Source organism: Pezoporus occidentalis, unplaced genomic scaffold (assembly GCF_034315485.1).
Source record: "Pezoporus occidentalis ecotype Australia unplaced genomic scaffold, CSIRO_AGI_Poc_V1 ctg74, whole genome shotgun sequence".
Taxonomy (NCBI): domain Eukaryota; kingdom Metazoa; phylum Chordata; class Aves; order Psittaciformes; family Psittacidae; genus Pezoporus; species Pezoporus occidentalis.
Genome location: NW_026916093.1, coordinates 3,391,425 through 3,417,166, shown reverse-complemented (window position 1 = coordinate 3,417,166; position 25,742 = coordinate 3,391,425). Strand labels below are relative to the sequence as shown.

The window sequence follows — 25,742 nt, the reverse complement described above, 5'->3', positions numbered from 1 at the left end:
TTACCGTTTTGTATCACTCTGTTCAGAGTGCATCTAAATAATAGGCAAACTGGTCTATGGTGGTTAACAGCAGTGAAAGAAGCAAACAAAACCATCTCTGTGTTAGGTATGGATGCTAAGTTCATAAAATAACTTGTACCAGATTCACTGGAAGTTAAAGAAACTCGTGCTCAATCTGATAGCTTTATGTTCAACAGTCCATTGGTGGCATTTAAGTCAGATGTTGAAATGTCTGGGGATAATGTGAAATATTACATCTTAGCAATTCAGTGCTGCTACTATGTGTGAAGTTAAACACTCAGAATTGAAAACGGGTAAATCATCATAGACAAGGTCAGCAGTTCCACTCATTTACTATAATACATAATAATAAATGCAGTTCCTTATGATCAACATTGATATGGTTCAAGAATTGCAGCTTCAAACTGCTTTAGGTACAGCCAATATTATTATTTAGCCCATAGTGACAAAAGTAACTGATTTAAATGCATTACTTGCTCACATTTAAGTATTTTGTATTCAACATGGATTGGATTTTAGAATTCTTACAGTAAATTATTATTTTGCTTTTTTTATTAGTATAGGAGGGGAAAAAAGCAAATAATGAGTGTTAGAAGCAATTCACAGAGTTTCTGCTGACCTAGTAAAAGTTGTTAAATTTCTCATCATTTTGTGAAACCAGCTCATCTAGCTAGAAATGCTCATTTTACTTCTTCAAACGAGAAGTCTTTTCTTAATGTGAAAGCCCCAAGGGGGGAAGTTGGCCCCAAAGGGGAGAAATAACAGCAAGACTTCTGTGCAAAGACCTCTTGTTTTGAACAACGTCTGAGTGAATTCTGATTTACTTAAAATTCTTACAGTGTAAGTCTCTCTGTTCCTTAATGATAATACAGCATATATTTTTCCTCTCTTAGATCATTCATGCAGTGAAAGAACTTTCTCAATTTTATGTTATGCAAAAATGTGAGAGAATGTTAGGATATAATTTAAGATATGGCTTTTGCCCAAAAGAAATTACTTTCTTAATGAATGCTATCCTGTTTCCATGTCTGTCTGTAAAATTATGAGAATATACTTCTTTTAGAAATGTTTCTGAATTATTGCTCCTGGGGTGGATGTATTTCAATTACGCTGTGATTTTGGCCTCTACTGGCGTGCTGCAAAGTTGTTTGTTGCTTCTGTCAGCTTCTATTTCTAATGCTGCTGCTTCTGTAAACAAATTGGGTTGGATGAAATCATGAACCTCTGTAAGGTTTGTGTGATTTGCATGTTTCAAAACAACAGTTTTTCTGGCTTGTGTGTCAGAACTGTGGAGTTCTGTCTGTAAAAGTCAGTGTATTTGCTAGTTGACATCCTTCCTAGAAATTATCCTAAACCTGAATTTTACCAAGTTTAGACTAGAATCAGAATTAATATGTTTGTTTATTGATTTATTTACAATCTTCTCTCCCATGTGCAATCAGATGGTTGGAAAACATCTGCTGCTCCTACTCAGGTTTTTGATCTCATCAATTTGCTAACTAATCTTTTCGTTCAACAAATTCATCTTGTTTGTTCGTCACCATCCTCGCTTTTTTGTGTAAAACTCATTACAATTTATTTTCATGCTGGTCCTCCATCTTTTCCAAAGACCAGTCTTCAGTGCCAACAATGGTGGAAAAAATAACATTTGTTACCTATTTTGAGACTCCTATGTGTGTTTTACAAGTGCATAAATCCTCTTCACCGTCTTAAGAACTTTAAGGTTAGGATGTCAAGTAACCTGTAATGAGGAGAAATATCTTTTAAATCTGGCTGGGGCTTGTAGCAATTAATCTACACTTTGTATGTGCATTGTCTTAATTGTGTGAGACTGTAGTTCTATTGCAGTACAGCTGCTGTTTTGACTTCAATCACAGTGTTTAGCTTGCAGCAAATAGTTTCCTGAAACTTTGATGATGGGTCAGAAAGAGATCCAGTGAGTGTTTTCACAAAGTCATGTTTTTGCGACCAGCTTGCCAGTTCATAGGACCTCTCATACCTTTCTGTTCCTTTCAATATCAGAGGATTCTCATTGCAAATCATTTCAGCTGAGAAATCATAAATATATAAAAGGCTCTGTGGACAAGCTTCTGGGATCTTGCTAGTATAGTGTTGTCTTGTAAACTGGGTGATTTGGGGCGAGGTGGGGAAACATGGGGATGGAACAAAAAAATCTTGGCAAGTAATGCATGCCCAGAAAAGGCATTGAATGGAGGCAATTCACATTGAACTGAATTGCATTTCCTAAATTTGGAGGTTTTGATTTGGTAATATTTCTGTCTTTATATGCACACATGGATGTCTGTGTGCAATACATGCAAAGAAAAGGAGAAATACTATAATCCTGTTGGAGTAAAGAAGAATTGGCTATTTGGTGAGATCAGGATTTATCAGCTTTATAGTATGTCCAAAGCATCCCATCTTTTCATGTGATAAAGCATCCCTCATAAGAAAGTATTTTTGGAGGAAGGAAGTAAGGCAGAGACTTTTATTTTATTTTTTGTCAAAATGAGTTTATTCCTTGTGTCATAGTTGACTCATGAGTCTGCTGTCTCCAGCATCTGTTAAGGTGAAACATAGAGAGGGTCTCCTTCACTGCCTTATGCCAACTACATGCATAGGTAAATTGTGAGTGATGCTGACCAATGTGCTTTGTGCTAGGTGTACCCCTTCTGTCTGCCCCACCAGAGAGTGATTGGCGAGACCTTGCATGCAGCTGCATCACTTGAATTCCTCTCTGAACAAAAACTTGGGAGTAAGTGGGGTTGTTTTGTGTTATCTTGGGAAGTTGATCAGAGAGAAATAATATTGGCCGGTGTCGAAGATGACATGGGCAAAAAAAGCTTCACTACCTCTGATTGAGATGGGTGAGCTCTTTGGAGTCAGAGCTTGCAGGAGATGCACCTGAGGCAGCCTGTTCTGAGGGTAGTGGTGCAGAGGAATGAACAGTAGAAACAAGATGTGGGTGTCTTTTGAAGCTCCCGAGACCAATATCCTTGGAGAGGAATTGATGGATAGTTAGAAAACTGTTCCTGAAAGTGTTTTGTTCTTAAATACAAATTTTGTTCATAAATGCCTTCATATGCTTACTCACTTTGGAACCTCTTTTGTAGTTTTGATTTCATGTCTGCGCTTCGTTTGTGTGTGCATTATATCCTATTCCTGTTATTTCAAACTCCTCAATTTCCATAAGTTGGTTTCCTCCTTAAATGTGTAAATTTGCAACACAGTAGGAGATTTGATAAATTACTGTGGATGTGTGATTTGTAAATAACGGGGGGAGGCAGTGGGGGACAACAGCTTTTTAACTTCTGTTATGCCAAGAAAGAGCTGTAAATCCATAAAATCTTGGGGACAAAACTTGCCTATTTATTTTTCTTATCATTTCTATGTCTTTTCTAACAGTATAACCATCTTTAGGGAACCAAAGGAAAAGTAGAGTGGCAAGTGTGAGTATTAGAATATAGCGTAAGTGTTCAAACACTAACGTGTTAGTCTGTATAGATAGTTGTCAATTTCTCCTAATCCCCTATCTGCAATATTGAAATTAGTGCAGTAAAAGATAAAGATTTAAGTAAACTTTTTAGGGAAAGGATAATGAAGAATGGGGAATTCATTAAAATGGTAAAATGTCCAGTACAATTAGTCCAGTACTACCATATGTGCAAGTGGGGAGCCTGGTAATGGTATAAGGAACTCTAGTTGATCCCAAGGTTTCTCAAGCTTATAAAATATATTCATGTTATTTCAGCTGGGAAGTTTTGAGATTCCTTCTATCTAATTTGAGAATGTGGATTGAAGACTATCGCTTTGATGGATTCCGGTTTGATGGTGTTACATCTATGTTGTATCACCATCATGGGATTGGTAAGTAATTTAATCAGCTCTAATCACAGCAGTCCTGTTGCACTTCAGTTGCTGTGGAAATTGTGCTATGAAATTCACTGAATGCACCAAAAATTCCAGATTTGCTAATACCTTGTTGTGCTGCTGTATGGATAGATCTGGAATTATGAACAAAACTGGTGCTTATAAAACTGCATATTGCAAAATATCTATTTTTTTTTTTAAGTGACTGTAGCCTTTAAAACTTCCTGTTTTATTAGGCACAGGATTCAGTGGAGATTACAATGAATATTTTGGCCTACATGTGGATGAAGATGCTTTGTGTTACCTAATGCTGGCCAACCACATGATTAAATTCTTGCATCCAGAATGCATAACCATAGCAGAGGTAAGATCAGAATTTGCCACCCTCAATCATATTAATATTGATTGCTTTGGGCTGTGAATTTCCTGTTAATTATCAAGTCACTATTCAAGGAGTGACATAGGCTGAGAAATTTTAATTAGTGGACAGACTTTGCCTTATGGGGAAAAGCAGCTGGAATATGCACTTTGGGAATATTCTTTGCATTAATGAATCATTAATTAATGTAGGGATTTCTTTTATCTCTTTGAACTTGTAATAAGATTTGTTTTTATTTGTCTGTTGCTTTTGCCTGATTGCCATTTGTCAGTAGTGATTCATGGTACTAAAGATACTAAGTACTAAAGTACTAAGCAGCCTTAGTGTGGTTTTGCCTATTTGGAATTATATTGGCATAATTGACAATTTCCCTCTGAAAGAAATGCAGTAAATTTATACATGTTGAATGTGTACGCTAATTTAAATGTACTATTCAGTTTCTCCAGGTTTCTGAGGGAGTAAATAGACTAATTACTCGAGTTGATTGATATCAGTTAAATTTTTGTGACTGAAAAATATTATTGTTGGCACATGGAATTTTTGATAGTATGAAACAACGAGCAGTGAAGTTCTAAGAATAGGTGCATTTTCACTGATACCTTCTTGATCTAAATGAAAAACCATGTAAACCTTGAGTATTTTTCTGTTACTATGTTTAACTAATCCTTTTTGTTTAAAAGGGAAAGTTGCAGCTGTCTGATGTCATTAGGGTCTGTATGAATGTCTAAAAAAATTTTTTTGTGTGCTTGAGTTCCCTGTTCATCTTCAGAAACCAAAATATTCCTTAACTTAATTTTGTACTTAGGGTAAAGTTTTATATTATAGACAATCACTGCTAAAAGCTTAATGACAAGCTAGCAAAAACATCATCTGATGAACAATCACTAGTAAACTTGAGATGTTTTTGTTGAGCTGTTGGCTTGTTTGAAGTGAAATTTGTTCCATTTTCTAGGTAGTTTTAGATTATGAGCGTTCCTACCAATGGAATTCTGAGTTCAGTCTGCTTGTATTACCTGGGCCAAGAATTCATTTTTAGCAAAATATGACTTCAGTTTCTCTTGCTTGAGTTGGAAACTGCTGCTGTTTCAATACATCATTTTCTGCCTGGGGGAGTCGCTGCATGAAGTACAGAATTGATTAATGTGCTGCATGGTTAAAAGAGAATTTTGGAAGGAGAAAACTATTGACATAATTGAAAATTATAAAAGGCAGTGAAGGATGTCTGCTTGCCTATAATGATGACTGAATGAGTGCCACATGAGAAGAATGCTTTTGTCTAGCCATAACTAATTATAATATATTCCTTAATTAACTGATTTTTTTTTTTACAGCTTGTTAATATTCTGTATATTCACTGTCTTATTAATTTCTAAGTTTTTAGGTATTACTGACTATATGCTTATTTTTCATTTTGGCCTTCAAAATAAAGCTGTGATTAAAGTTTTGTATAATAAGAACTAAAACTGTTAAAACTGCATCATGCCTGAAGTACTGGAAAAACAAAGAGGCAAAAAAACCCTACTGCTGAGCTTTCTGGGTTGTTTTTATATGCATCGCATTTCAAACTAAGGTCTGAGCAAATGCTTAGACATTCACTGTTTACATTTGGTGGAAAATAGACTGAACAAACTACTGCTGATTTATTTATTATTTTTTAATTGCTCAAGTAAAATCTGTAGTTAGGTAAAAATAGTACTAAATTTTGATTTTTACTTCCCAAAAGTCTGACTTTCAAATAATGACTGAAGTAGGGGGGGGCTACTTAAATCTCAGCCTCAGACCTTGTCCAGGTAGACATCATAGCATCACAGAGAAGACCTTTTGTTTCAGATCATCTTGTCCTGAAAGATGGACACCATTAGTCTGTGTTTATCTTTTCTGATTGGTTCAGGAGAGCTACTGAGCTTGCTCTTATAATATCTGAAAGTTGGGAAAGAATTTTTGCTTCATTATTTGGTATCCACAGCATGTGGAATGTGGATGCAGTTTTCTGTGTGATCTAAGGACTGCTGAGTAAAGGGGGATAATAGCCTCCTTTGATCTCCTGGCTTTGCTGTTCATCCTGCCAGTGCTGCTGCTGGCCATCACTGCTGCCAGAGCAGGCTGCTGGCTGTCGCTCAGCTTGCTGCCAGCTCAGAGCCCCAGGGCCTTCCCCACAAAGCTGTTCCCCAGCCTGTATGGGTGCAGGCCTTTGTCTGAGGGGCAGGATTTGAATATTGCCCTTGCTCTGGAATTCCTGAGCTTGCTGTTGATCTATTCCTGCAGCCAGTCAGGGTCCCTCTGGATCCTGTCCCCAAGGTGCCATTCATGAGCTTCATGCAGATGTGGTCAGTCTCCTCACTTACGTCAGTATGAGGTGTCTGTGTCTATATGCATGTATGCATATGTATGTTTAATTTCAAGCACAAACATTTTTTCACTAGTCTAATACAGCAGTTGGGTTGAAAACTGGATTGAATCCAGAAAACCAGAATGAGCTTCCTAATTAAGCCCTATTTCTAGTCAGAATTTAATTCCATAAATCCTCCAGTGTAGGCACAAGAGGTTTATATTCATCCATAAGCATTGTGGTAGCATGGCTTCTCCCTGGCAGAAGTGAATAAAATTGAGCACTGATATATATTTTGTAATTATTGGAGATCTGCATTTTCTCTACAGATAAGCCCACTTCGGAAAAAGGGTGTTATATGCCATAATTAAATGAAAACAATAGTCAAATAACTAATATAATAACTTTTATTTTCAAATTTAAGAATGATCAGCCTCCATCAATGTGAAACTGGAAAATCATGCAGTAAGAGCATGTCATTCTCCAGGGCTAACTGGATCAATAGTTTGGGTTTATGCAGTTAGGAAAACAGGAGAGATTGTATTTTTCTTTCTTACTGAACTGTATATTCATCCTTTTATTTTTATGTCATTCTTTATGCAGAATATCAATAAACAAAATGAAGGTTTAATTTGTCTTTTGTTGACTACATTCGGCTTGCTATTGATTACGTGGAGCTCAAGAGAACTAATTATTTCAAATTCTGCATCTACTGAGGTCTCTTCTCCTTCAAATACCTACTTTATTAAAATACTGTGTAGTAGAGTATTTGGTGAGGAAAGCCATAATGCTTTTCCCTTTAACATTTGCATTCAAACAGCAAATCTGTGTATAGTAATCACTCACTGTTGTGGGGTTTATAACCTTTTTTTCCCCTCCCTTAAACAGGTCGGTCCGTGAAGCTGTTTATAGTTTACAGAGTGTTTGCATAGAAGTATTATTGTATGGTGGAAAATCTGAACTACCAATTGCAATGCTGTGCAAATTATGTTGTGTGGGGTTGTTTTTTTTAAAGGATGTTTCTGGAATGCCAGCTCTTTGTCGTCCTGTTGCAGAGGGAGGAGGGGGTTTTGATTATCGACTAGCCATGGCTATTCCAGATAAGTGGATACAGGTGAGACTCTATCTGTGCGCTACTTCTGGATCCTACTCCCAAATTTTACTCTCTTCTGTTAATGTCCTATTAAAATAAATTCTGACAGGCTTGAGCACAGGTATTACTGGCTGAAATGAGAGCTGTCAAATATCATGTAGGCATTAGAAGATGAGTAAGTTCAGTGGCTGTTCTTTGCATTCTAGCTGATAACTTCTTTGTACAATACACTAGACTCAATTTTGTTTGAAGTAACCTGTATCTCTCAAGAGCTGTACAATGTCGAGTCTATATAGAATGCAAACAGGTAGATAATAAGCTAACTATATGCCTATAAAATACTTTAAAAATAAGCCCACCTTCAAAACATGCAGCAAACCCTCCTGAAACCGGGCATAGTAATTGTATTGAATATAGAGGTGAATGTTTAACCAAAGCAAATGTAAGTGAATTATCCAAACACCACCAATTGGTACAGTGGGGTTACAAAAAGGATAATAAAAAGCTGTAAATGCTCTTGATGGACAATAATATACTTACAAGCAATTACGATAAGGATTTAAACCACCTTTCCCTTAATTCAGGGAATCACAAGAAAACGGATAAATGATCTCAAAAGGCTTTTACTGATGTTTTAGAGAATGTTTTTCAGTCAAGTAGAAGATTGCATCCAAATCCCTCTGGCTATCATGATGATTTGAAAATGATAAACATTTTATATGAGCACTAATGCTTCAATAAATGTAGTGAGTGGCCTAAAATAAAAAGCAAATTAACTTATCTTTAGTGTCTTTCACTTTTCTAACTAGAAGTTGGAGGTCCGATTGAAAAATAATTCTTCTTTTCATTCAGGAGACAAACTTGCCAGCTTCTTCAGCCAGGACAGCATTGTTAAACTTTGGAGTGTGTAATTTATATCCTGGAATGAGGACTAGTAATATGAGGCTCCTGTTTTTGTAGTAGTAAGAAACACCTTGTGGTGATGGCTTTTCACCTTCAACATCCTTACACTTTAGGACAGGCAAAAGTGAACAGTTTTCTAGACAGGCCAAATGCAATTGGGTGAGTTAGTATTACTAAAAAGAAAGACTGTAGGATTTTATAAGGGCAAAAGATGGATAATCTAATTTAGCAATCTCTGATATGGTCTGCTTATTCTAATTTTCAGTACTTGGAGAGGAAATGTACCTGTCCTGCCCAAAGTTCTGTTTTTTCACCAGAGATAAATGTCTTCTGGCCTAAGCATGTACTTAATGTGGGACAGCAGGTGTATGCTGGGCACGCTGATGGGATGTTGAGTGTAAATTCAGCTATGATAGTCTTAGGCTGTTTCCCAGCAGACCCCAGTTATTTAGGAATGTGTTGGTTGTACAAGAGCCTAAGGTGGTGCAGGCAGAAAGCTCCTAGCTAAGGTAACTGTAAATAAGCAACCACAACTGAAGACCTTGAGGGAGAGAAAGAGGTGTAGTTTATTATCACATTTCTTAAGGCAACAATACAACTGAAATTATGGGAATGGAAGATCTTAGAAACAGAGTCTATCAGCTGTTGTCAAACTGTCCTAGACGGATGGCTTTCATTTCCCACCAGCTTTTAAGTATGTACGTGTTAATAGCAAGTTTTCTAGGCAACTTCCTAAAAGCAGTTTTAAATTTGAAGGATCTCCAGGGTTCCATAAACTAATTTTGAGGGATCTGTAAAAGTAAGGTAAGCTGTTCATCATAACAGTGGCTCTATTAGTTCAGATTAAAGGTAGATATTGTGCATATTATGGTGCTGCATAGGGATCTAGGAAAAAAAAAAAGGCTGTTTAGGAGTACCTGGCCAGTTACATTCAGAATGTTAAATTTTACAGCATTGTATCAGCCATCTTGGTGTTACTAACATTTTGCCACTTTGATTTTTATGTCTATATATTTTTGTGTTTGTATTTAAATTGTAGTGATCAGTGGAGATCTATGCAAAAAATAGAAAAAAGAAAGGACTTAACACTGAAATTGAACTGGATTTAGAAGAGGGAGAAAATAGTGTTGTATGAGGCAGAAAATTCCTATTGATGTGATTCGGTTGCTGAAACTCCGGAGCTGGCATGGCAAAAAATGTAAAGCTTGTTGCGTATTACAAAGCTTTGGCATTGAAACTGTGGTTTGGAGCAGACTGAATTCACAGATCCAGGGGAACATGCAAGGTCCCTGTGCTAAGCACCTTCTCATGTTGTGTACTTCATGGCAGTAGTGTAGCTCTGTCTTGGAGTGGTTCATTCTCCACCACAGAGCCCAGTGATTGATCTGTAGTAAGAAGCTGCCATATGCCAGGGTTGCTTGAAATACAAGAACTTCTTCCAATATCATATGTATGCAGGTGTGTGCCACGTATTTCTTCCCAGAGCTTTTTTGCAGCTCCTTGCCTTCCATATCGGAAGATTCACCTAAAAAATGTTGTCCATGCATATATATGGAAGTACAAGATAAACAAAGTGTTCTAGTTAATATATTTATGTAGTGGAATTCAAAAGAAAAAAATCTCTTTAGATGATCAGAGAAAGTTTGTCACTTTAAAACTTGGGAATAGGAGAAGTTAAAGTATTACAGTTTACAATCCCCTGGAAATTTCTGTGCCAAGACAATAAATAATGTGGTTTTAGTTAAAACAGTCCTGAACCCAGGGCACTTTTTGATGACCTTTCCTTTATTTCTACAGATAATTAAGGAGCTGAAAGATGAAGACTGGAATATGGGCAATATTGTGCATACATTAACAAACAGACGGTATGAAGAAAAATACATTGCATATGCAGAGAGTCACGACCAGGTATTTTATCTATTTGTTTATTTATATATATCAAGTAAAATAGAGGTTTAGAGGTTTGGTGGGTTTTGTGTTTTGAAAATGAGGCTAGAGTTGAGGAGGATTGGCAACAATTTCAGAATACATCTTGAGTACTTGGTTTTCGCTGGTTTCTTTTGTGTGTGTTTGTTATGATCCTTATTTTTAATAAAAGAATTCTACTTGGTGGTGGTGGTTTTAGTTTTGTTGTTAAAAACAAGTCCTAACTTCTTGTTTTGCCTGCCTATCATAGGACATAGGAAGGCATATAATCCATACTTCTGAAAATAAAGTAAGCTGGACCACTGTTTGTATAATAAGCACAAAAAATGTCACTGAATCCGTGTTTGTGACTGTTGTCTTCCCCGTCAAGAAAACCCTCTCTGAAAGGATTGCAGACATCTTTTCAGATCTAAATGAAATATTCTCTAACAGTTTGGTTCAACCGTAATTGTAACGGTTCTATATGTGCGACAATGAAAAAACAAAGATGAGTTTGGGTGACACTCATGGTTGTTTCTGGAGAATCAGACATCACATTGGTTGAGAATTTGAAAATTAGGATCTAAAAAAAAAAACAAAAACCATTTTCTAATAAAAAGTTTAAATAACCTACCTTCAGCTCTTTCCTCTACATAAGAGATTTGTATCCTATTTTCTATACCTTCTATAATAAAAGTCAACAGAAATTTCCAAAAGGCCTTTATTTTAAAGAGAGAATTCTGAGTTTATTGGCTTCATTTTATCTACCTATTAAGATTCTTATCTCAGAGATTGTTACACAGTGTTCACTTAAGATGTATGAGAAAAGTCCCAATCCTGGTAAAGGATTTCAGGTAGTACTGGAAATGAATTTTGTCCCATGATTATTTGCTTTTACAAAAGCTCATTCTTCATCCTAAAGCATGACATACAACGTTACTGTTGCTGTTCTTTTATTTCACGCTGGATGTTATCAGTTGAGTTGTTTTCCATATCACTGTGTATTTTTGTTTAGAATCTTGTACATGGGAAGAAATTCTATTTATTTTGAATTAAACAAAGTACACCAGATTGATATGTGAAAAGTAGGGCAGAGAAAAAAAAATGGGAGTGAGGTAAAATTCAGCCTGAAGATACTTAAAGTAATGCATGTGAGGGGCTGAAACAATTCTAGCTTCCTGGCTAGGAGTTAATACCAGTCGGAATACAAGGCCTCATGGTTATGGGAAGTGTGTGAAAATAGCAGCTCAATGCTAATAGCTGTCAAAAAAAACCCAGATACAGTACTGGAATTATTATGAATGGAGTGGAGAGCAAAGCAAATATCAGTATGCTAAGGTAGTCTTTCATGGCCTGTGTGCATCTTGAATGTTGGAGGCAGATTTGGTCCTGTATCTTAAAGGATATACAGCATAACTGGAAAAAATGCTGCGAGAGAGTTGGTGAGGATAATCGCAAGTGTGGCTTGGTTTTCATAAGAAGAAAACTAAGTAGGCCAAGACTCTTCAGGGTTGCAAAGAGATCTTTGAAGGGGGAAGGATGGTGGTTTATGAAGTCATGGCTGGCATACAAAACGTGAATAGGGACATTTACCTTCTCTTCTAGTGGAAAGATTAAGGGCTAACAAATGGCACATTCCTGAGTCCAGAGAAAGGTTGTTCCTTGCAGTCTTAAGTCTTGCCGTTCTCACGTAGGAATATTATTATTTAAGATTATTTTTTTTTTTACTGGTGGGAATCGTCTATATATGCTGTTACGTTGTTAGTCAGAAAACTAAAAGATGATGGTGCTTTTCAGCTAGACCTCTTTACAACTCATCTGTCTCTCTGGAATCTAGTGAGTTTTCATGCTTGAGAATAAAATGAGAATTGGGCTAATGAAACAAAAGTTAGCTATTTAAATACAAACACTCCAAAATGTTTTTAACTGCCTGCATGCTAATATATTTGAAATAATCCTTTCTACATAGCATTTGTGTGGCTTTTCTCAAGTAATGGTAAGCACTAGCTAGTTATCAATTCAGGCATTGATTTTAGACGGAGTTACTAGTTTGTTTTTTCTCTTGTGTGAAGTTAAAGAAAACCACTCACATTCTTGATTGCATGCTAATGAATGCTTCATATTCACTCTCCATCTCTAAATCAGGAGTGTTGTTAGTAATCCCAGGAATGTTCCTTAAAATGTTTGTTTCCTCATTTCCTGTGTTTTCTATAAAAAAATCCACAATGGTTGGTGACTTCTGGCTGATTTGAGTTGACGCTAACATTTCACATTTGATATCTGTAGACGAACAGGTTCTCAGAAGTAATTGTGCAGTTTGATCCCATCAGGTGACATGTAGGATCACAACAGAGGTTATGGTGTTACTAGCTTATTGATCATATACTCACACTCCTGTCGGTGCAGGCAGCCCCAGTAACCATGCAAAGGGTTGCAAAGGGGAAACAGCTGGTTGGGTCTGGCATGCAGGTGAGGCTTAGCTCAGAGATGTACCTGCCTCGGTTCACATACTTGCTCTTTTTGGCAGCAGGTTATCAACCCATGTAATTACACATCACACAATACCAAGTTGCAGTAATCGACTTCTCACTAGTCTTCTGAGTCCTCCCCTTATGATACAGTGTGCCTGTTAGAAACACTTCCAGTATACCTAAGGGTTTTCTTTCTCTTTAAACTGTTACAGGCACTCGTTGGTGATAAGACATTGGCGTTTCGACTGATGGATGCAGAGATGTATACAAACATGAGTGTGCTCTCACCCCTTACTGCAGTTATTGATCGTGGAATACAGCTTCATAAAATGATTCGTCTCATTACTCATGCACTTGGAGGAGAGAGCTATCTGAACTTCATGGGTAAGTAATCTTAGGAACAAGTCTTTCATTTTCTCGTCTACAGAACACTTGGCAGGGAAATAAAATGATCTGTCATCATCTTACATCTACAGTACTTAATCACAATGCTGAAGTTTGGAGCGTAAGTGCTTTTGTGAAGAGTTAGTACAAAAGGTAGTAGCTTTGTTTTTCCGTCTGTAAGATGCATTATAAGACAAGAAAGTAAAATCATTGTGGTTCTTAATTGTAATAGAAATAAATTTTAAAAATACGGTAAGCTGTAGTTCATGTTACTCTGATTTACAACTTGGACTAGTATTTTAATAGCTGTTCTGCAAGTTTGTCAGGTGGCAAGCCTTGCCTCACACAGCTGGGTTGTCTTTCATCTCTATTCTCTGTTCTCCTAAACTTGTAACAGTGAATTTACTAAAGATAGCCCCATGCTTATTTCAGCTATTAATTGTTAGGAATTAATCTATAAATGACTTATATTTCATAGCTTCTCAGTGACGAGCAGGGGCTTAATGAGGTAGGCAAGGGCAAATCATAGAGATAGGAGGCACATTGAAGCATAGAATTAGCAGGAGTTAGCAATACCTTTTCTTATTGTTCATAAGCTGTAAAATACAACTGTTGCATTGCTTGCTAACACTATTACTACAAGAATGTGCAATAGTTGGACTCATTAATCAGCAAGTTATAGTCCCATATAGTCATTTTAAAAGTTGAATGTTTTTCTTAAGTTTTATTCAAAATGCTGAAGCTATTTATGTTCAGTGCTCTTTACCACATTGACATTCCTTAGTTTCTTTGCAAAATAATCCTTACTTGATAGTAAAAATCGCAATTCTGTAATGTGGTGTGACAAGTGTTGTATAGCAGTTTCTTGGGGAAGAAGGGCTGAAAGCATGCAGCAGATAACCATCTTGGTTTTCTGACAATGAAACACCTGAAAATTAGAGATGTTCTTAGCTTAATATTGCCTTCAACTTTTATTGTTAAATGTTTTGTATTATTAAGTTAAAGGGGATTGTTGGATGGATATTGCCTTTCTTGCATAACAGTATATTTTAAAATATAAATAAAAGGAGAACATTAACAAGATGATTGTGGCATTTGATATAAGCATGTCTGTACTGGTACATGTTTTCTTCCTTGGTATTAGAAGAGCATTCAAATATTGTGTTTATGGGTTTTCTTAAAAGGAATTAAAGCAGCTTCAGAACAGAAAAAATCAGTATATGGTATACTAGTAAAACTGTTTGTTTGGTTTTTTTTTCCCCCATAAAATGCAGCCATGCTTCCCAAGAGTAAATAAGAGTTAATGAAATAAATATTTATGAAGTGTGTAGCTGGGCACTAAAATATGCAAGGTCTGATGTATGTGGTTCCATTCAAACTAGTGATGCTACAATAAGAAGCTGGTGTTTAAAGAATACGCCAGCTGAACTGCAGATGTTTCTGCCCCACATTGACTTGTCAAGGTTAGAAAAGTTATCAGTAATTCAGTGTGGCATGTTAAATCCAATGTGTCAATGCAGGTTGGTTGGTTAATTCGTATTATGCATCCTCGAGTACTGCAAATGTTTCTGTAACTGTGTTATAGTTTGCTATATGTAAAAGATTGAAAGCTTGTAAAAATGATGGAGGAGAAAATGTAGGAATTCAGAATGCTTGCAGTCTGGTGTAATTAAAATGCATGTTACAGCGTGCTATGTAGTTAAGCAAATAAAGTAATAAAGTAGTTCTTCAACTTTCAGCTTTGAGTGAGTGCTGAAGATGAGGAAGAAAAGCCTGTGGGTTGAGGGAGGAGTGGAAATCTTCTTTCACAGTACCTAGAGAAGGCACTCCAGGTGCCTCTGTGCTTGCCTATGCTCTTCTATAAATATCTTGTTCTTTATTTTTCTGGAGGGAAAAAGACACCAAAGCAACATGCTGCTTTCTCAGTGCTTTGCTCACCTTGAAGGAAAACAAATCACCCTTCTGATAAGGAAGATACGAGGAGTGCAAATCTGTGTTCTCAAATGTATCTTAGATTTTTCTCTTTGAAGATCTGGAATAATATTTAAATATACCTGTGTCATAGTATCATTTTGTCCTCAATACATGCAAGCAGATTTCTCTCGAGAGAAGTTGTGACACATTGAACACCAAACGCTGATACTGCCTTCCTCTCATCTTTCTCGCTTTTCACACTGGATGGTTCTTTGTCTTTCTTACAGTTATCTGTAAGAAACCACTGCAAAAATCCGGCAAATGTTCTTATTTTTCATGTTTCTGGATGTTTAATTTTCACTGAAGACTTTTATTTTCCTTCCCAATTGCTTATATTCCACTGTAGGCAATCGATGTATTCAAACTTAGGTGTGGATAGGAAAGTTTTGTCATTTCAGTTAATTGATTTCCTTGTAACACAAACCATTAAGAACACTCTTTCCTCTGGTCTGTGTTTCAGTTTTCCATGCGGCTTTGCAGCTAATCTCTGGGGCTTCATGTGCCCATCTAGCATGGAAGACTTAACCTAGAAAGGGGAAAACTCCATGTGCTTGGTTGAAAATGAAAATGATAAACATCATGCTGTAGTGAATGAACACTCTGGAAGGATAGTTTGTTTAATAGCAATTGTAAAAAAATACCAGTTGTTTTGAAACTTGTTCTATGTTTGAAGCCTCTGCTTTCAAAGTAGGTAGGGAGCAACAGTCCTAATGTAGCTGTAGTTTATTTAACCCAACTGCTGTTTTAGACAGAGATTTTAATACTGTGACTGGATGTTACGGGTTAGAAGATGTCGCAGGGCTTCAGGAAATCGCAAAGATTACAGGTTCTTCTACACAGAAGCAGAAGCTATAGTAGGGACACAGCTAGTGCTTCTCTAAGATTCTGCCCCAAGTAGTACACTATTGTCTGAACATAAATGGCACTTAAAGCCCCAAACATTCATAGTGTGTGCCTGTGTTAAATAGTGGAAATAATTTATTTTTTGGTTTACATTGGAAATAGTATGGAAAAGAACCTCAAGTATTTTTGTTTGCAGTGATGGTAATAATACATATCTATTATTTTATATATTATATATTATATATATATTCTAAAACCAGAAATGTACATGGAAAAATATTTGGAGACTTTGATCTTACCCTCTCTAATATGAGGATTTGAAACCAAATCCAAAATAAACCTCTGTATTTGACTAAAATTCTTTAAGGTAGATCTAACCCCCTACAAAATAACAAAAAGGCTTATGATTTTGAGTCTACTTCCTCTATTGCTAAACAAGGCTAATAGAAGTTGTTATAAGGTATCTAGAATACTACAAGAATCTTCCCATCTCACCTTGAGAATGAAGCAGTCACTGTTGTTACCCACTGGATGATAGTTAACTTCAGTGTAAAGACTGTCACGTATTTCCTGAAAACAATAGTTGAACTTACCACTATAAAACTACTCATACTGTACATCCCTTCATTTTCCTTTGGCTTCATTTTTCATCCTGTCCCTGTAGAAAACTGTAATTGTTACTTTCCTTTAAATGTTATTTTTCTATTCTCTTGCTCCTTGCCCTGTTTTCCCTGTACTTTAGGGAAAACCTGCAGAATGCAAGAGCTGTGCCAGTTCTTCAGTGAACTTACTTCCATGTTCTCTGCGTAGTTTGGAAGATACATGTGTTTGTCTAGATTTAGACAAGCAATGGCAGCTGCTTTCTTGCCTAGAATAGATATAATATCCAGTTTGGGGGGCCTTAAATAGCATTTTTGGTCCTTGGCATCCTTCATGGCACATTTACTCGTTTATGCCACTGTAGTATATTGCTTTTCAACTTGCTAACTAACATTTTCTTGCTTTCTTCTTCAATTGAAATTGGCTTAAACTCAAATCTATTGATTTAAATGGAGATTAGTTCCTACATGAACCTCTAGCACTATTTTTCATGACTTTTCAACAGCAAAACAACTCTTAATTAGGCCTCCAGAGACCAAGTCTCTCTCCCTGCAAAACAACTTTTTTTATATATGTAGAAGCTAGAAAGTGATTTGCACTGGAACATTTTTTGCAATCATGACCATTGACTGATGGTGTTACCATGTGGGTTGACATTTACGTCTGTTTCACTAATATCAAATTTATCTGTAAGACTTCATTTTCCTACTTGTTAGTTCATTTACACAGTACTTTAATTTCTCTATGCTCAGGGGTTTTCTGGATGCATTGAAACAGTTTATTTCTCTAATGGTTTGGTAGGATGAGACCTTGTTCTGTCTTTGGCCTTAATAATGACGTAAAATAAAAATGCTCTATATCATCTATTACTTTAAGCATTTCAGAGAGAGAAATATAGGTATTTTTCATTTATTTACTTACTTTTAAACTAAGATTTTGTAACATAAGGCTTTTGACAATATCTTGACAAACAAGGAAAGGAATGGTGAAAAACTATTAGTAGCACCAATATCAAGGTGGGAAATACGCATAGAATTTAAAAACATTTGAAATAAAAATGATACAACATAACTTACAATCTAACTGGTAATGTTACTTAGAATCTGAAATATTACTTTTATTGATACCTATTCTTGATAAAAAAGAAATGTTATTAAACCAAGGATATTTAGCTTAAACCTAAAGGGGTTTTGTTTTCTTGGACATGTAGGAAATGGATCACCCTGAATTTTTAAACTTTCTCATGCTTATTACTTGTTTGCACTGGTTACAGTGTGGCTTTTTAGACAATAACCTAAAAAATGGCCTTGAAGGAGTAAATGCTCTTTAAAGTAGTTCCCTTGAGCCAACTCCTTTTGGTAAACAACCTTGAAGTGCTCAGTTGGTAAAGACTGGAATAGAATAGGTAGTTTGAAATTGTATGATATGCTTACCTAGTATACTTGTCCCATGTGCTTTCTGTGCTGCCAGTTCTGCCAGGTAGTTTAATTTTATGGCAGTCTGACAGTAAAAATTACCTTAATTTTAAGGTAGAAAACAAGAAGTGTATAATCTGAAATCGTACCTGCAGTTTGTTAAGCCTTTTTGTTCTCTAGTAATAGAATGCCTACAGCTCTGTTGTATGCCCCCAATCACAACTTGGGGGAGGCTATTGCAGGATGAAGATAATCAAAATATATAGATTAGGCTCCATTAGTTGCTTCAAGAGTCTCTTCCGGAAGGTCTAGAGGTGCAAATTCTTAATATTTGTTGTTCATTTAGGGCTGATCAAAACGATCTTCATTTCTACCCTACTCAAAACATAGGGGGACTGGGAGAAAAGCAGTTAAAGGGAAAGACCGTCTTATAATTTAAAACTAAACAAGACACATGAACCTGTCTAATCCCACCTTCTCTTCACAAATTAAGTACATCCAAATACTACAAATCACTTGTGAGAGTTGATTGTAATTCCTCTGTCATAGGGTAGGGAAGAAAGCTCCATACATCTGTATATGTCATTTGCATACATAAAGAAAATAGCTGCTAGCAGCAGTCTATGTATGTGATAGTGAGTTGATGTTCACATTATGTGTTCTCAAGTCAGGAATCTGGAAATGTAACTCTTGGTAGTCAACAGCATCCTCAGAACTGCTCAGGAATCAATGGTTGCTCTGTGTTCATGGTAAATCCAAGTAGGATTTTACAGGGTAGGAGAGAGAGTAGTCTGAATTGGGGTAGTTGTTATTTTTTCTTTTGGAGTAATGTTGATGTTTCCTTAGTTTATTCCTAAATCTTAGGTCTGCATGCTGTCTGCATGCTATCAGGTCTGCATTTGGATAACCAAAAAATAATAATCATTTGTCTTTTTCAGAGTAGGCTTGTTTTGTTTTCCCTTTTTTGTACCTTCTTCAATAAATTCATGTAATAACAATGTAGTTTTCATGTAGAATTTAGCTTCTGCCTTGTCACAAAGCAGAGTAATAACGTCTATTTTCTAGTTAAGCAACATTGCTAATGGCATGTTAGTAGTTTTCTGAATGCCAGATGTCTGCAGAAATGCTCTACCTGATTAAATCTGTGCAAGAACTTAGTATGTAAGAGCAGGGAAAAAGGGTAAGAATGCCCCATTCAGACACTGTGGTTAATGTTGTTTATGTTAAAGCTTTTGTCTTCTTTCTCCTGTACTGTTCTGCTGAGTGTAGTTCATACACTTTTGATGCTGATAAATTATAAACATTTGTTTTGTTACTTATTTCTGAAAACCCCCAATGTTGGAAAAAAAGCTTTAGTAGCCTCTTGCTACACCCAGCTGCTTTTTACTTTTGCTCTTTGCAGTCTGTCTGTACGTGGCTGAAAGAAAAATCTTATCTATTTTGTCCCAAACAGTCTACCTGAAAGCAAAAATATTTCTTCCAGATTATACTTTGTAGGCTGGCTTCTAAAGTGAGAGAGAGGGGTGAAATGAACTGTGTTTTCATTTACATCACAGTCAAGTAATTAAGCAACACAAAGCTGTAGTGAGATGGTGTAAGAGCATGCATAAGAATCTGTTAATCAGCAACCCTGCCTTTGGCAGTGTATTGTTCTTTCTGAGACTGCTTTCTGGCAATGCAGAACAAAATAGAATTAAACCCCACATGCTACTCAGTAAGGTTGTTTTGAGACATGGCTGAGTAGGTGACATTTTGTATTAGTAAAGTCTGAATAATAGATCCTTAGGCATACATTCCAATTTGGATTTTAATGTGTGCAGTTGTGGTAATTTGAAATGAGTTCATCTCAGTAGTGTCATTAATTCCCCAAATCAATTTAGTTTAAACTGAGATAACACTTTATGATGACATTGGAATAAAAAGATTTCTTTATGAGATCAAGAACCTATTATTTTCACAAGCACTGTTTGGTAGCTTAAAATCTGCTCAATGTCTTAATTTTCTGAGGCCATCAATCCAATGCTCACTCAGAAAACAACACTTAAAGACCAATGCAAATTCAAGTACAGAGGCAAGATATTTTCTATTCAAGTTTTCAAAAGAAGTGGTAAAGTCTGTGGAGTAAAGCCTATTAAAGCATCATTTATAAATGGTGATCTCCCTTCTTAGAAGTCTTCTGAGGTCTTCAGTTTGAAATTTAAAACTATGCAGGCTTCAAATGTCATTGGAATTTATCACTGCAAGTGATAGGCTACATGATTTGATTTGGAATACATTTCTATTGCAATTTGTTATAACCTTGTTGAGGTCTACAAAAAGAAAATCTGAGAGCTCTCTTAATCCATGTCAAGAGATTTAATGGATAAAAGGCATTTATATAGTAGCAGTCATTGAGAGGCAGCTATGTATTGGTGTTGGAGGGAAGAAACCTGTGCGAGGTAGAAGGCAGACCAGAAGAGTACAAGGGTGAGGAAGGCAGGAAATCAGGTTGGTACTGGAGTGGAGCTGCAGGCTCCATTAACCCACAACAGTCAGTTTATCATTCCCGCTAAAAAGATGCATTCCTGTACATAATTCAGGGTAAATTATTTCTGTAAGCTCATGGAAATCGATAAAACCACAGTGAAAATGAGGTATTTTATGAAGTTTTACTTCAGAGTTAAGTATTATGAGGTTAATCTTGTGTATGAATCTGGAGCTGATTTTAGTAAGCTCCCAAGAAGGGAGAGGAGGAATTTACAGTGGAGTAAATTAGAAAGGGAGTTTAGGAAGAAGATGAAGTTAGTTTTGGCTGAAAAGAAAAGTAATACTGTTAGACTTAATTTTTCTATTCTTTTTTATTTTGTGAATAGTGCTCATACCTTTTGAGTGGGAATGTTGACTATAAAATACTGCTTCTTTCTTAATGTATTTTGTAAAGTTGCAAGCCGGGAAGAATAACAGCACAAGTGACTAACAGCTCAAGGAGAACAAAGGATTATTCACACAACCAAGAGTGCTAGTGCAGCCTTTGTATGGCCAGAAGCCTAGGACTTTTGCTCAATCAGAATAGTTATTTTGATCTCTTTGGAATTCAGAGCAGATCTGGCAAGCAAAGTATCTGCAATGAATAGCTTCTTAAGTAGCATTTTTTAGGAAGGTTATTTAAAAACACTTCAGTAATCCACTCCTGATGTAAGAGTCAGTCTGTGGAGTATGAAACATCTCCCTTAAACTCATTATTATTTCTTTTCAGGCTATTAATACAAAGTGCTTCAGGAAACCCTGGGTCATCTGGATGGTTATATTGTAGGTCAGCTCCTTTTGCAGCCTAATTTCACAATCTTTATCTTCATAATGAAGAAATGTATGTTCTTATTTCAGAATATTAATGCTAAGAAAGAGATCTGAAAGAGAACATTACTCTGTTTTAATGTACAATGTTGGATGGGCACCATGATTGCCACCATTTTTCTTGTACTCCTTACATTTGTGAAAAGTACAAACTTTGTGGCTGTTGTGACCCATACTTTTTACTAATTGATATCCTGAAGTAAGACCACCGTTTTATTTTTCTCTTCCTATAGATTTCTGTATATGTGTCTTTTGTGCATGTGTTCTCCCTAGGAATGGGGGAATACATGTCTATGACTTTTTAAAAACAAATGAACCTTAGCCCAGGCTGAGCTTTTCTTTGATATTTTTTTTTGTGATCGGTTTTTAGTTCACAATGGCTTCCACCATCTTAGAAAGTGAGGAATTCTACATAATATTACTTGAAGGGAAAAGTGCAGGAGGCTGAACATGGATGGACTTCTGTAGCTCAAATGTTTTCTGTAGTTTAAGCAAGCGTAGTGGGAGTGCTAGTATCTATAGATACCAAAATACTATGTAAATATATATTTTATTTTCAAGACTTCTTCAGTTGTCTTATTGTGCTTTTTCCCTCCTTGTGTTCTGTTTATCATAGAATCATAGAATGGTTTGGGTTAGAAATGACCTTAAGATGATCTAGTTCAAACCCCCCTGCCATGGGCAGGGACACCTCACCCTGACCAGTCTGTCTTTGAACACTGCCAGGGATGGAGCATTTACCATTTCTTTGGGCAACCTGTTCCAGTGCCTCACCATCCTCACAGTAAAGAACTTCTTCCTTATGTCTAACCTGAACTTCCCGTTTCAGTTACTGTAACCTAGTAAGCACTTCTGAAACTATGCTGTGTGACAATATTATGTTTGAAATAACAGGTTACCTTTTCTTAAATTTTATCTCTGTGTGGGCCTTACATGCACTTTCTTGCTTTAATGCATGTCATACTTGGTGTTAAAGCATTGATTTACACAGATCAGAGAAATAAAACATGATCTAGAACAAAGTAATTGGAGGTGCTGTTTGGGGTAGTTCTTGTTCCTGCCTGCAGGTGCTTTGCAAAGGAGAAATTGGAAGTTTAGCCGCATCAGTCTCTGTTTTTAAGTTCCATTTTGTTTCTGGCTTTGTCATGAGGGTTGATACATTCTTCCCTTCCCCAGTTTAGTCCTGAGTTTTGGAAGGTTTGCTATAAACTGCTATGCCTTTTTTTGTCAAACTTAATAACAAGTATTCAAAGGCCATAAGTTGATAAGTATGCCAAAATACTGATGTGTTAATTTCAGTAGATGTAGAGAAAACTTACCTTATTTGTGCAGAATTCTCTGGTAATTTGTTTCGTTTGGAGAGGGGAAAAAAAAAAGGCAAAATCAGTAATGCTATACTCTGGTCCCAGTGCTGGCTGTGACTAGACTTAGAAATATAGGAAGCTATTTATTGATATCCTGCCTTCCTAATTATGGGAAGGGGGGGGGGGGCTCTCTTGATTAAAAATGGGCAAGCAGGGAGTCTCTTAGTTTAAAATAGTCTTAATTTCCCAGAGTTTAACGTAGACATAGTTGAAGTTTTCAGAAAAATCGTGAAAGTCCCTTTTTATATTTACTAGTTGCATTTCTGTTTATAGGCCAAAAATATTGTACTTTTAATTTTTCATTTCCTATGAAGGCTATTGCTTGGTTTGAATAAGAACACAGGAATGAATCCATTGCTTATCTCTGAAAACTTAAATGCAGGAAGAGGCCTGTAGAAATAAATAAAATTTATCTTAGTAAAGGAGCTGCCTACATGTTATATACTCTTGGTAAGGTTTTGATTTGCAGTGTCTTCTGTTGTATGACTATGTTGAAAATACTGAGAGACTAGGCATTTTAGAACAAGGCAGAGAAAAAGCATGATCTGTGACTGAAAGCTTATGTTCCACTTGTCCTCAGTGCCTAACTGTAAATGTGGAAATGCTTGTGCTAGAAGTACTTCTGCAAGGAATATATATTGAAAAAGCGTGTAGAAAGCAGTCGTGAGTATATTGGGTTTAGAAGTTGCATGTTTCTTTGGGAAAGAAGATTTTATTTTCATCTCCCGGTTTACAAGGGGATGATGTGAGCTGTATCCAAGATACCAAGAGGCTAGGCTTAGCGACATGAGTTTTTACTAGTCTTGTGGTACAGCCCTGTCTCTCTGTTGGGCCCTCCCACTATTGCAATGCACTATCAGGTTTTCAATGGATGTGTTTTCTGACCAAAAAAAATGTTCCCATTACGATTTAAAAAAGAAAACAAATAATGAAATAAGCTACCATCATAGCATGGCTGTGTGAAAGAATGGAACGAAACAGAAGAGAATGAAGTATAATACTGGAATTTATTTTTTTTTTTTGCAGAAAAGAGTGTATTTCCCTTTGCTTCAGAGGGTTGTTTTCCCTTTTCTTTGTTAAAGAAGATCCATGCAAAGCATTTATCACTTCAGTGAATTTATTTTTTGTTAATAAAAAGGTCAAAGGAACGAAAAATCATTACTGAGTAATATTTCATATGTCCAATTCAAAATGTCTTTGTGCAAGTAATCTCTAATGGTTTCTTGTCTCTGTTTTGTGTTTTGCATTTATCACTTTGCATTTCCATACAGCATTGCCAGAGGGGGAGAAGAGAAATCATCTCAGCGTTTGTACATATTTGGCTTTACTCAAATAGTTGGAACATACTTTTCTGACGTCAAAGTTTACTTTTTCCTTCGATAAAGCATTTTTGTCTTAAAGGCATGAAAAGCATTATGTGCTTCCTAATATGGTTGCAATACATTTTCAGCTTGGAACCTAAGAAAGCTGTATAACTCTTTTGTATCCAGTGCAATGACAGCATGAAACATAGTGCTCTGAATACATACATATTTCAGTGAAATAGAATGCTATTTTTGGAAATAATGTTTTAGAATAATTAATGAATACTTGCATACAAAATAAATTCTAGCAATTAATGTGTTAGAGAAAGGAGCAGTAAATGTTAAGGTGTTCTTTTAGTAAAAGAATCCTCAAGGAAAAGAAGTTGGAGGTGGCTACTTAAATGAGATTGCTTATAATATTTGATACAGCCAGTTTGGAAGGATTTGTTTCAAAACTTGAAAAAAAATTAAAATTTTATCATGTTTTAAGCAGCTGTAATGTAATCTAGAAGTAACTTCGGCTCTGATTCTCATTTATCAGTGTAAATTTATTTTGTGTCTATTAACTTGTTGTCACAAGGAAAACCTAAAATGATTAGTTATGTCTTGAAAGGCTTACAGATTTGTTCTGCTTTCAGCTGATTCAGGTCTTAGGGCTAATTTAAATGTGTTTCAAGCATAAGATGAATACTGTCATGTTTGCATCTGCATAGATAGCAAATTGTTGAATTTCAAACTCCGAAGGGATAGCTGTAATCTGCAAATGAAGAGGCACAATATAATGGAGTGAAGAGAGGGGATAGCTTGCAGCAAATCTGTGTCTTGGAAACCGAATCTCATAGTTTGGCAGTGCTAGACCATTCATTTACAGCTATTTACTTGTTTCCTAACTTCCTTTGGACGGAGCTGATTGAGGAAAATGTGCGTTAAGTTAGACAACTAGTCTTGCTTCATGATAGCTTCCTTTCTTCCGGAAACAACTCTAGACAAAAGTTAGCATTCTGATCTATGAAGACACTTGTTTGGAGTCCATGTAACATTCCCAGTTGCCACATGGATGCACCATCCAAAATACAACTCTTCTCCTACCTGTATCACCAAGCCAAGAAAATGAGCACTGGATCGATTGCCAGTGAATGCTACCAGATGGAGTTGGATAGATTTCTTTTTAGTATTCCAATTTCATCTTTTCTCACATTCAGGAAGTATCTAGAGTTGTAAAAACCGTACTTTTCCATTCCATCGTGTATATGCCAGTCACTTCAGGCAGGTCACTTTGCTCACTCTTAATATCTCAGTTTCTAACCTAACTATATACTCAGAGATCATCTTCTTGTCAATATAAATGCAGCTAAAGATACCAAAATGCATAGCTTTGGCTATCCTGTTGGCTTTGGGTGAAGAATAACATAGACCGAACAGTGTCTTCCTTCATAAAAGTTGGTGCCATGAAGCTCTTCTGAGGCTTTTTTAAATAATAAACAACAAGAAACAAAACAAGAGCCATCACCAGTAGACTGAAGTCTAGCAGGTATCTAGATTGGCATGTGTATT

At 36.2% G+C, this 25,742-nt stretch overlaps 1 protein-coding gene across 1 annotated transcript in view; it reads left to right on the top strand.

Moving 5' to 3' along the window:
- The window catches only part of GBE1 (1,4-alpha-glucan branching enzyme 1), a 148,324-nt gene that overhangs the window by 79,349 nt on the left and 43,233 nt on the right, over positions 1-25,742 (top strand). The window contains exons 8-12 of the mRNA XM_062601996.1: positions 3,773-3,888; positions 4,128-4,255; positions 7,615-7,713; positions 10,393-10,503; positions 13,184-13,355. Of these exons, the coding sequence (XP_062457980.1) occupies positions 3,773-3,888; positions 4,128-4,255; positions 7,615-7,713; positions 10,393-10,503; positions 13,184-13,355 (626 nt within the window). The remainder of the gene's footprint in view (positions 1-3,772; positions 3,889-4,127; positions 4,256-7,614; positions 7,714-10,392; positions 10,504-13,183; positions 13,356-25,742) is intronic.